General features: G+C 37.8%; 1 protein-coding gene across 1 annotated transcript in view; it reads left to right on the forward strand.

Annotated features, from left to right (window-relative positions):
- LOC107583139 (A-kinase anchor protein 13-like) overlaps nucleotides 1-13,074 on the forward strand; it is a 111,722-nt gene that overhangs the window by 34,475 nt on the left and 64,173 nt on the right. Inside the window, exon 5 of the mRNA XM_016269253.1 lies at nucleotides 11,430-11,613. Within this exon, the coding sequence (XP_016124739.1) occupies nucleotides 11,430-11,613 (184 nt within the window). The remainder of the gene's footprint in view (nucleotides 1-11,429; nucleotides 11,614-13,074) is intronic.

A 13,074-nucleotide genomic window follows, 5' to 3' on the forward strand; every position in this document is an offset into this window, starting at 1 on the left:
GTAAGGGTGGGTTGTTCCAAGGATTTGAGATGTTGTTAACATCTGTACAGTGAAGTTACAATGCTTAGACCATGGGCACTGTGCCTTCATGGAAGGCTTTCAGTATAACTGTTTTATTTTTTGTATTTTTATTTTTAAGTTGTGGTTTTTTTTCAGACTGTTAGTCCATTCTAGCCTTAGTCCATTTTTCTCCTACTTGTACTTATATCAAGCCAGGAACGCTATGTCAGATAATCTAAAAGCAAACATTCCCACCCTAATAAAGTGTTCTTTTTGGCACGGAGCATTTACTCAGACTATTAAGTCAGGCTGTGGACTTGTTTCGGGCCTGAAAGAAGATGCATGTGATAAATGGCAGGAACTCTGGTTGTCAATGACTTAGATTTGTGTTTCATGTGGATTTGGCAGAAACGTTCTTATAAAAAGAGTTTCCGGTGTTCTTCGTGCTCTCTGATATCTATAGAATTATTTGGCCGAGGATCTGCAAAGTGCAAACCCCTCGAAGAATCGGCCCATGTTTCCACGGTCTTAAGGGCACAGTTTTACAAACTTGGCCAAAAGCAAAAAATTCACATCACAATCGCTGATTATGACTCCTTTTGGTTTATTTATTTACTGTACCATTCAAATTTGGGAGTCAATAATAAATCTAGATAAAAATGTATCGGTGTTTCCACAAAAATATTAAGCAGCACAACTTTTAACATTAAATATGAGATAAAATATAGCTTTGCCATCACATGGATTAATTATATTAAAATGTATTTTAAAGGATTATTTTAAGTTTTTTTTGAATAAATAAATGCAGTCTTGCTGAGACTTCTTTAAAAAACATATAAAATATTAGACCTTTATAAGGGTCTAATATTTATTATTTTATTTGTTTATTTTATTATTGTTAGAAATATTTATCATTACAATATTATTATTTGTAAGAACATTATTCAAATGTTTATTAGTTTTTTATGAATTATATAAATATTTATTATTTATGTTCACATAATGTACTATGCACTGTGTGACCATCTACATTGTCAAGTGTTTTCGGAGGATTTGTACACAGCACACATGCCAGCAGAAGTACAGTTGTATTGTATTTGTTTTATTGTGTCACTTGCGTTCAACCATGCAGGAACTGAAAGGGGAACTGAAAATAAACTTTCGGTTGATGATTATAATTTGCAACCTGAACAAAGCCAAACAAAAGATTGAAAAGATATCAGACAAATGCTAAAAGCTGATTGCAGTCGTAAACAGCAATTACCTTGGGAAGCCCCTGTTCCCTGTCCCACCATGGTGGACGTTTTTGTGTGTTTCCTATCTAGCTGTAATACTCTGGGCAGAAATATGAGCTTGTGTATATTAAGTGTGCTAGAATGAGTGTGTGGATCCGGCTGATGTGTGGATCCAAACAATTGCACAGTGAGGAATCATGCATCAGGGCCGCTGACGCAGCAACAGATTCCCGGCTCTCATGTGACCAAAGCTTGTCCTCTAAATTAGACACAATCTGGGTCCATGTAGGAGGTTTGATGAGAGCTGGACCGTAGGCAGCGAGTGATAACAGCCAACAAAGGCCAAACAGGCCCTGTGACGTCATAATAAGCACAGGCTAATCTCTTATAAACAGACTTGGTCTTAAATAACTCATTCAACAACTGAAAGCACTGATACCTATTAATGCAAAGTTCAGCACCCTGAGCAAAGAGAGAAAAGACAATAGCAGGTTTTATCTGGTACCTGGGCACATGTTGGTAACGTTTTGTATTTCCTGCAGATGTAGATTAAGTTGCTGTAGATGTAGCGTTTCCTTGAAATCTTGTTTTTAGTAAGTTCTCAGTGGTCATTATGCTGAATAAATGTATCAGAAAAACAAGTTCCTAGAGTTGACCTGTCTGTTGAAGGAGAGGCGAGCTGTGTAATGACTCCCCAAGCTCTGGCATTTGTGGAAGCTGGTGCTGGGCACCTGGACCAGCCCTGAAACCAGAGCTGCACGCAGTGCATCAGTGGGCCTGTACGGCCAGTCTTCCATAAGTGAAATTAAGCACATTATATATATATAAAAAAAAAATGTCTAGAAGGTTAATAATGACTGTTTCCAGTGTGTAAGATGGCAACTGAATTGGCTGCTATTCGGACACGTTGCATGGCACATAGTAGATGATAATAATGAAAAATGAGGCAATGGGATTTAGGGCTGAAACGATTAATCGACATTATCGACAATAAAAAATTGTCGACAAATATTTTTGTTGTCGAGTAGTCGTTGACCTAATGCAGTGTTGCCCAACCAGGGTGCCGTGTAAAAAATAATTTTTTAAAATAATTTTAAATTACTAAAATGTTCAAAGAAATAGCTAGTTTGTTTAGTCATAATTGATCTATTGTTGACAAAGTTGTGGAAAGCTTGTGGACATCAGCATCACAAAAGCATGACACAATATAATATATTTCTGTCCAATGTTTATTTTTTTGTCTCATAACAGCTCATGATCGTAGTGAAACCGTGCGGGTCACGCTGTGCCAGGCCCGGCCCGGGGGCTCAGTGGACCCTGTGGCTGAGGAACGCTTCCAGTTCGTGCAGGACCTCGCCCTGGACATGGCCCAGTTCCTAGTGAACGCGGTTGGGAAGACCGAGGGAGCGTTACTTCTGGACGAGTGTCAGATCCCTCTGAAGGAGTGTGAGAGTTTGGATGATACTCTGGCTCTTGCTCTTAGACATCTGCCTCTGCCGGCGGGCTGGAGCATCCTGGGCACAGACTGGGACACGGGCACTTGCACAGGCTTGGGAATTGGTGAGTAGGTGCTGTTTTTGAGGTTTTCAATTTTTTTTTTAGGTTTCCGGACAAACTCCAGCACACTTGAAGTTTCTATTGAGTCAGAAGACCTTGATTAGCTGGTTCAGGTGTGTTTAATTAGGGTTGGAGCTACACTCCGTAGGACAGTGGCCCTCCAGGAGCAGGTTTGGACACCTCTGGACTAAAACAAGAAATACTGCTCATTTATATGGTTTTCTTTGTAGCTACTACTGTTTTGCTAAGCTAAAACATATTTAAAGTTAATTTCTATCAATGCTTTTCAGCACTGAATGCAATACAAGTTAATTTATAATTAACAGTTTTCTCAACTCTTTCACCATCCTGGTTTAATTTTCTCAACAAGCTTGTCTCATTGCATTCTGGGATTTCTGCAAAGGCTTTTTGCCATAAAATTTGGCAAAATAATGTATTTTAGAAGCCAGCACAATTATGCCGGCGTCGCTTTGAAAGTGTCTTGTAAATGACTGCTTATTATGACTTGAGCTGCTTATGCAACCAGTGAGAGCTAGCCGAAAGAATCCGTTTTTTTTCTTTTACATAATTTGCATGTTTTGTAAGGGTGGGTTGTTCCAAGGATTTGAGATGTTGTTAACATCTGTACAGTGAAGTTACAATGCTTAGACCATGGGCACTGTGCCTTCATGGAAGGCTTTCAGTATAACTGTTTTATTTTTTGTATTTTTATTTTTAAGTTGTGGTTTTTTTTCAGACTGTTAGTCCATTCTAGCCTTAGTCCATTTTTCTCCTACTTGTACTTATATCAAGCCAGGAACGCTATGTCAGATAATCTAAAAGCAAACATTCCCACCCTAATAAAGTGCTCTTTTTGGCACGGAGCATTTACTCAGACTATTAAGTCAGGCTGTGGACTTGTTTCGGGCCTGAAAGAAGATGCATGTGATAAATGGCAGGAACTCTGGTTGTCAATGACTTAGATTTGTGTTTCATGTGGATTTGGCAGAAACGTTCTTATAAAAAGAGTTTCCTGTGTTCTTCGTGCTCTCTGATATCTATAGAATTATTTGGCCGAGGATCTGCAAAGTGCAAACCCCTCGAAGAATCGGCCCATGTTTCCACGGTCTTAAGGGCACAGTTTTACAAACTTGGCCAAAAGCAAAAAATTCACATCACAATCGCTGATTATGACTCCTTTTGGTTTATTTATTTACTGTACCATTCAAATTTGGGAGTCAATAATAAATCTAGATAAAAATGTATCGGTGTTTCCACAAAAATATTAAGCAGCACAACTTTTAACATTAAATATGAGATAAAATATAGCTTTGCCATCACATGGATTAATTATATTAAAATGTATTTTAAAGGATTATTTTAAGTTTTTTTTGAATAAATAAATGCAGTCTTGCTGAGACTTCTTTAAAAAACATATAAAATATTAGACCTTTATAAGGGTCTAATATTTATTATTTTATTTGTTTATTTTATTATTGTTAGAAATATTTATCATTACAATATTATTATTTGTAAGAACATTATTCAAATGTTTATTAGTTTTTTATGAATTATATAAATATTTATTATTTATGTTCACATAATGTACTATGCACTGTGTGACCATCTACATTGTCAAGTGTTTTCGGAGGATTTGTACACAGCACACATGCCAGCAGAAGTACAGTTGTATTGTATTTGTTTTATTGTGTCACTTGCGTTCAACCATGCAGGAACTGAAAGGGGAACTGAAAATAAACTTTCGGTTGATGATTATAATTTGCAACCTGAACAAAGCCAAACAAAAGATTGAAAAGATATCAGACAAATGCTAAAAGCTGATTGCAGTCGTAAACAGCAATTACCTTGGGAAGCCCCTGTTCCCTGTCCCACCATGGTGGACGTTTTTGTGTGTTTCCTATCTAGCTGTAATACTCTGGGCAGAAATATGAGCTTGTGTATATTAAGTGTGCTAGAATGAGTGTGTGGATCCGGCTGATGTGTGGATCCAAACAATTGCACAGTGAGGAATCATGCATCAGGGCCGCTGACGCAGCAACAGATTCCCGGCTCTCATGTGACCAAAGCTTGTCCTCTAAATTAGACACAATCTGGGTCCATGTAGGAGGTTTGATGAGAGCTGGACCGTAGGCAGCGAGTGATAACAGCCAACAAAGGCCAAACAGGCCCTGTGACGTCATAATAAGCACAGGCTAATCTCTTATAAACAGACTTGGTCTTAAATAACTCATTCAACAACTGAAAGCACTGATACCTATTAATGCAAAGTTCAGCACCCTGAGCAAAGAGAGAAAAGACAATAGCAGGTTTTATCTGGTACCTGGGCACATGTTGGTAACGTTTTGTATTTCCTGCAGATGTAGATTAAGTTGCTGTAGATGTAGCGTTTCCTTGAAATCTTGTTTTTAGTAAGTTCTCAGTGGTCATTATGCTGAATAAATGTATCAGAAAAACAAGTTCCTAGAGTTGACCTGTCTGTTGAAGGAGAGGCGAGCTGTGTAATGACTCCCCAAGCTCTGGCATTTGTGGAAGCTGGTGCTGGGCACCTGGACCAGCCCTGAAACCAGAGCTGCACGCAGTGCATCAGTGGGCCTGTACGGCCAGTCTTCCATAAGTGAAATTAAGCACACATTATATATATAAAAAAAAAATGTCTAGAAGGTTAATAATGACTGTTTCCAGTGTGTAAGATGGCAACTGAATTGGCTGCTATTCGGACACGTTGCATGGCACATAGTAGATGATAATAATGAAAAATGAGGCAATGGGATTTAGGGCTGAAACGATTAATCGACATTATCGACAATAAAAAATTGTCGACAAATATTTTTGTTGTCGAGTAGTCGTTGACCTAATGCAGTGTTGCCCAACCAGGGTGCCGTGTAAAAAATAATTTTTTAAAATAATTTTAAATTACTAAAATGTTCAAAAAAGCATCTATTATATAATATCCATTTCTGATGTCGCCAATAATTAGAGATGCACCGAAATTCCGGCTGCCGAAAATTTGAACGCTCAGGTTTCACTTTCACATGGTGTGACGCTCTGTGTATTATCCCGCTCTATGCGTGTGCCCTCCGCTCAGCGCTCCACTCATTTACCGTTCATTAAAGCCCTGCACGGGCCTCAAATTTAGGCCCTAGGCCGGCCCTTGCCAGAGACGCTCAGGACCTAGCCTGGCCCGTTTCAGACAGCTTATAAGAATTACCGGCCTGAGCCCGTCTTTTTTCCCCTTCTCCCAAAACAGCTTATACTACTGTTTCAGCTATTAAAATAGTTCAGTTTTGTATGTAATGGCAAAGTTATTATATAGTTTTTTTTTTTATTAAGTTAATTTAGAAAAATGTTTGGAGCATTTTTTTTTGTTTGTTAAATATACGTTTTTGCTTTTCGACCAAGCAGCCAGCGGCAGACAGTGAGCCTATGTTTGATCAATTTAGCCTTCTCAAATATCACGAATTGCCTAAAATAAAATTTATAGATAGAACAGTTCAAGCATATAACAATGTTTGAACGTTAAACCTAGATAAATGTGCGCTATATCCAATAGTTTGCGCGGAGAGTGGAAGCTGAAGCGCGCTTTGCAGGACATGGAGGTTGCAGCGCAATCACTTGCATTTTTTTTCAATGAATACACCGTCATTTTTGTTCATAAAGGTAAGAGTAATACATAATTTGTAACTGTAAAGGGTCTACTGTTATTTGTGTGCACTCACAATATCATCGGCGTCTCGTCTTGAACAGGAGCGCTTCACAAAAATGAACCGAAACTCAGCGAATACATGCCTCACAGACATGATAAATATATCTATAGAAAGCTTTAAATGACTACTTAATGAAATAAAACAAATCAAAAACAAAAACTCTTTCGTTTTAATCATAATCCGTAAAATGGAAACTTATCTCTAAAGGCGCATCTAATGAGGAGATGGTGAGTCAGGATCGACTACTTAAAGCTGCAGTCCATAAGTTTTGCCTCTTTGTCGCCATCTCTTTTTGAAAACCTAGAATTGCAGCTGAGTGCAGAATTATCTTGCTTGCGTGGGTTGTGAGTCGGCATGGCTCCAGCTCAGATGAATCTAATGTTCTGAAGAGTATGTGTGGCAGTCAGTCACCACCGCACCGGTGTGGATATTTACTGTAGTTCGCAATCACAGATTCTAGCCTACGTCTTGGAATATGACCCAAATAAGAATTTTCACATATATTGCCATCTGAACAAGTAAGTACAAGTCTGCCACGTTTGTTCTGACCAACTGAGGAAAAAAGCATTACCATAAATCTTGCTACCAATGGTGATTAAATCTAAAGATCTGTTAGCTCATATCACATCAAACTGTTCAAATTATTATTATTGTTATAATTTATTCTCAAATGATTAATGCTAACAACATCAGCATTGGTGACTATGAGTATAGTGTGTAGATTTCAATTTCTGCACTGTCTAATCTAATTGTCATACTCTTCAAATTTCATATTAAGAAATTCTTTTAACCCAAAAAGCAAATTATGTTCCCTTCGAACTGGTTTTCTTTAAAATACAAATCTTTCTAATCCCAGGCTATTTGTAATCAGAAGCATATTTATAACTGGAATATAATTTCATTTCATTAACATGTGTTTCATAAACACATAATCCTTTCTGGATTACAATCCGCCATACAAATGATACATTTAATTATTATGGTTGCTGTGAGAAAAGGCTATAAACCACCCACCACCTGCAGGATCCTCGCATGCGATAGCCTAGTAGCCGAGACAACTTCTTTGTTTACAGACGTGACGTAATGACGCAGTGCCGTGCTCTGAAAACCTACCCGTACCACTCAAATTAGAAAACATTATTATAAGTTCACCTTTGTGAACCGGGCTAAAGTAAGGCGATAGTTTTGAACATTGGCTGGTTATGTACTTGCTCAAATATTGATTTTGGATCATTTTTAACCAAAAAAAAGTTACAGACTGCAGCTTTAATCCTTGCGACACCAACTCAGAAAACACTAGTTTATTAGTAAATAATTCAAATATCTCCTTACTATTAACCCCTGATATTCATGGTAATTACTTTTGCCAGTGCTTTGCGGCAAGCTTAAGCCTATTGCGTGCATTTAAACGCAAGACTGTTCAGCTGCGCTGACGGCACGCACCATACTACTGCTGCTGCGGGACACTAAACACCGTCGAGCCGCTCTTGACAGTCGCGGTAGCACGGTCTCGTGTTGTTTCCACCAGCGCGGCAATTTTTTTTCATCACTAATTGATGGATGTCTAAAATAGAAAAATTAGGAGAAGCCTAAAATAGGCCCGAGGCCCGAGGCCCGAGGCCCGGCCTGTGTCTGATGTGAAAATTGGCCCCGAAGCCCGGCCCGAGGGTCGCAAAAAAAGTCGGGCTGAAATGCAGGGCCTGCTGCGGGACACTAAACACCGTCGAGCCGCTCTTGACAGTCGCGGTAGCACGGTCTCGTGTTGTTTCCACCAGCGCGGCAATTTTTTTTCATCACTAATTGATGGATGTCTAAAATATAAAAATTAGGAGAAGCCTAAAATAGGCCCGAGGCCCGGCCTGTGTCTGATGTGAAAATTGGCCCCCGAAGCCCGGCCCGAGGGTCGCAAAAAAAGTCGGGCTGAAATGCAGGGCTCTACCGTTCATGCTCATCGAAACAGCAAAGTCCACTCAAAAATCGAGCCAACAGGAAACATCTATGTAGTACAGTATTGTTTCTGTTTGCAATAGCCCTACTGTGCTGAAACATGTGTGGTATATGGGCAACTCTGGAAACGCTGCCCTCTCATTCACTGATCAGCTAGTGCTAACCTCTATGTTATGCGCACGTGTTCTGATAATAATAGCTTTCTAGGACTAAACATGGATAATTGGAAAAAAAAACTAAATCTCTTAATGTCCCTACTGTTAGCCCTACTTTAAAAACTAAAAAGCTATTTATTTCATTTTTAGGCCCATCGTTATTTTTTATTTGTGCTATCATTAGTAGTTTCTTTATTTCTTGTTTTATTACTGACTGCTTACTTGTAATTTTTTATTCAATTCAAAGTTTGAAATTAAGCTATCTCGTGCTACTGCAACAATTACCCCACTGTAAAATCAAAAATACAGCGAGTGAGCAAAAATGTGTGAGATTTGAAAACGCATCTGATTACAGCGATGTGGATGTTTGCACGAGCTCTCCAGTAAAGTCCAGTCATGTCACGTTTATTTAATTAGTACCTTATGCAATAGCCTTAAATCAGGCAGCTTTACAATATTAAACATGAAAAACCAGTCAGTGTCGCTTTCAGTTAGAATTTCATTTACTGTTATAAAGCAGCTTTCCAGTGTGGAACTAGCTAATAATAAAATCTTTTTATTAGTGGGGGAAAAAATGTTTAATTAAAGTGATAGTTTGGTTTGCAGAGATCAAAGCTTGAGCTAGCTCAGGACTGTTTGATTATTATAATCCTATAAGGTATTTTAAGAGAGATTGCTGTGAATAAAATGGTTTATCCAAAAATAAAACGTCTTATAACTTAACCTTTATTTTGTTTCTTATCCATATGACTTACAAAAAGAGATTTTAGGCAGAATGATGTGTCATTCAGCTACTTTCTCATATAATTAGTTAAATGGTGAATAAGAGTTTCTCTGCCATTTCATTTTGTGTGCCAACATATTTATTTGTATAAATTAATTGTATAATTGTAATTAAATAATGACTTTCAAAAGCTGAAGTGATTACCTTAATACATTTTTTTTTTTTTTAGAATATGTATAACTCGATTAGTCGATTAATCGTTCTAATAACCGTTCGATTAATCGATTATCAAAATAATCGTTTGTTGCAGTCCTATTTTGATTCTTCCTTGGGATAGTTCACCCAGAAGGCATCGTCCATGTTGTTCCAAACCCATATAATGTTGTTGTTTTTTCTGTGAAACACAACAGAAGATATTTTAAGAGGTGTTTTGACTGTTTTTCTCCATACAGTGAAAGTTGGTGGAGACCAAAACAACATTGAAAAAAAAAACACACTGGGACATTTTTCAAAATATGATGTTTATTTGTGTTCTGCAGAAGAAATAAATGCAGGCAGGTTTAGAATGACATGAGGGTGAGTAAATGATGACAGAATTTTGGGTGGGTGGTATAAATATTAATGGAATTAGAATTTTCTGTGTTTTTAAAAGTGCTTCATCATCTGTGGCCTAGCAGTGTACATTGAGCCATAGTGCTAGTAAACAAATAAATAAAATGAAACGTGTGTGTGTGTGTGTATATATATATATATACATTTTTTTTTCCAAATAATTTGTTTAGTGTTTTAATTGTTCATATTTATTTTTTGTTTATTTTTATTTATTTGTTTTAGTGATGTTTTTTATCTTAATTTGTGGGTGTCAGAAAAATCTATTTATTTTTTATTAATAAAGTGTGTTTCCAATCCACTGTGTAAGATACACGCATTAAATCAAATTCATTCAGGTTTAGAATGACCTGAGGTGTGAGGTTTTTTGTTTTGTTTATTTGTTCTTATTTTTAGGTTTTTATTCGTTTTTTGTTTGTTTTTGTTTATTTGTTAATTTGTGGATGTGGATCGTGTTCACTGTGTAAGATGCGTGTAAGAAATAAAAATCATACTGGTTTGGAACAACATGAGCTTGAGTAAGTGATGACAAAACTGTTTCTTTGAGATGGGGAAGTTAAACTCCTACTGCATTTCTGAACTCCATTTGCTAAATTTTCCATAAACATTCAGAAACCTTGCGATACCACTGTTTAAAATAAATACTGTAGTAACTGCAGTGTTTTGTGGCTTGAGTACACACTAAAAAATGCTGGGTTGTTTCAACCCAACATTGGGTCAAATATGGACTAACCCAACTGTTGGGTTAAATTTTTAACCCAAAAGTTGGGTTAGTCCATATTTGACCCAAAGTTGGGTTGAAACAACCCAACATTTTTTAGAGTGTACGACAATTCTAACATGGCCTTGGGATACAAGTTACATGACACCAGTATTTTCAATATAGTGTCATGTCCACTCTTGTGTCTCCGATCTGCTGTTCTTTCCAGTGCCAGATCACTTCACCACAGCTTTTTTTTTAAGTTGGTTGTTGGATCCTCAGTGGGCCGAATAAGCGAGGGCAGTCTCATTTTCAGCCTCTCATTAACCAGCAAGAACAATTCTGCCTCTGTCTCTGTTGCTTTCACAGAGAGCCTCATTCAAGCTTCCTGAACTTTCTAAAACAGCGCTCTGTAATCTGTCTTTATGATAAACGCCTTCAAATACGATCACTTCTTTCACTCTGGAAACCTCTCCTCCTGATTTTTCTGTCCTCATTGTAAATCATCTAATTGAAATGATGTTTGCACAAGTTTGTCAGGAGATTCTGTTGACCGAGGTCGAGGGAATTGTGGGAGTGGGTCTAGTTTGAAGGCTTTGCCGGCTCTCATTGGTTCTGAAGTCACAGGGGGCGGGGCTTACAGCTTCAGAGCCCCCAAGAAGCAGTGAGTGTGACATTTTCCTCAAGCAACATTATCAGAAATATGCATTAGATAATAGTGAGTTGTTTAAAAGGACAAGGGAGAGAGATTGAGCTGAGATTGCAACCTTAACTGTATTCTGTTTGCCTTTCCTATAGAACCTGGACCACAAGACACACTTTTGCACTTTGCTGCAAAGCGCGGGCTACGCAAGGTAGCACTGTTTCTCCTCCAGCAACCTGGAGGAAGAGAGGCCCTCCGACTTCCCAACAAACAGGGTCGTACGCCGGCCTGGGTCGCCCAGAAGAAAGGCCATACGCAGCTCCAGAAACTGCTGACGGAGTAAGTGTGCAAGAAAATTATACCCGTAACCAGTATTTTTGGCTAGTTTTTAAGTAAACTTCTGGTCTCCAGGCCCCCCATTGTCGAAGACAATTTATGAAGGCTCCCCAAAATCTTTCTGATACTTCTGCTATAATGACAAAGAGGATTATTTTGAGAGTTTTTAGTTACAGAAACAGAGTGGCAATATATGTTAAAATAATTATAAAAATGTAAAAATTCAGTTCCATAATCCCAATAACTGAATGTTCTTCATTGTTTACCTTTTTTATTACTGGTGAATTACTTCTAGTTTGTAATTACATGGGTTTAATTTAACATATATACAGCATATATAATATTTATTATTATTGCAACACCTTAAATGAGTCCTGAGAATTGCCTGAGAAATAAAATTATGTAATGATGTTTAGATTATTTTTGCCTTGTTCTGTTGTAAAATTAATACAAACATGCATTTGAGACAACTTCATACAGCCCTTGTTGATTGACATTATTGTCCCCCTTGATGTATGAAATCAGACCAGATTAATGCCAAGAATAGGCTGTTATAAGCCACAGACTTTATCAAACAGAACGGACGTTGTGACCTTTTGAAATGCCTTAAACAAATAAAGCTTTATCAAATTTGTTGCTCTCAAACATAAAAAGTTAAGTCGCACTCGTAAAGGTAAAGTTTTTATTTTTCCAATGTCCTAAACACCCCCGGGGTCAGCCAAACAGATCTGTTGAGGCAATGTTTGCATTGGGTTTGTTTAGATTCTCAAAAAGAGCAATGTTAGACTGAGTCAGATTTATAATATTAAAGCAATGACTTTTATCATGCGAATGAGGCGAGATTTAGTGTTGTGTTCTGAAGAAAGGAGGATGTTGAAATGTGGGGGAGATAAGAGCAAAGCACAAGGACAGGCCATGTGGCTCTGAGCTCTTTGTAAACAGTTAAAGCCACATAAGCTTTTTAAAGCAAGCCTTTGCATTTCAAACCAGCAAGATCCTGTCTACAGATTTACTCAGTAAAGTGGCATTACCTGTACGTGTGTAACAGAAACGTTTACCTTTATCAGTTTCCTCCAGCCAGTGCTCTTCACAGTCTATGGCTAGCAAACCTATGTTTCCCTACTTGACTATTCTAAAACAGGGTACCAAGGCAGTGCATGTACTCCTCAGGGTTGAAAACTAAACAGGTCTCCCCTTTAAAGCTCTGCTCATATATTTGATATATGAGTGGGAAAATTGGGAGAGCTATGCTTGATTTGATCCCATTTTTTTTCTGTTCATAGTTAATCAGATATATACCCATGATCTCATGTCTATTAAATTAGATTTGAATCCAAGCCTATACATATGACAGTTAGGCTAAATAATTGTATTAATACTAGAGAGATGCGACACTCTAGAAACCATTTCCTGTTAGCTGTGTCACCCAGACTGATGTCTACCGGGTCACTGGCTGACCAACTT

Source organism: Sinocyclocheilus grahami, unplaced genomic scaffold, assembly GCF_001515645.1.
Source record: "Sinocyclocheilus grahami isolate Dianchi unplaced genomic scaffold, SAMN03320097.WGS_v1.1 scaffold50.1, whole genome shotgun sequence".
Classification (NCBI taxonomy): Eukaryota; Metazoa; Chordata; class Actinopteri; order Cypriniformes; family Cyprinidae; genus Sinocyclocheilus; species Sinocyclocheilus grahami.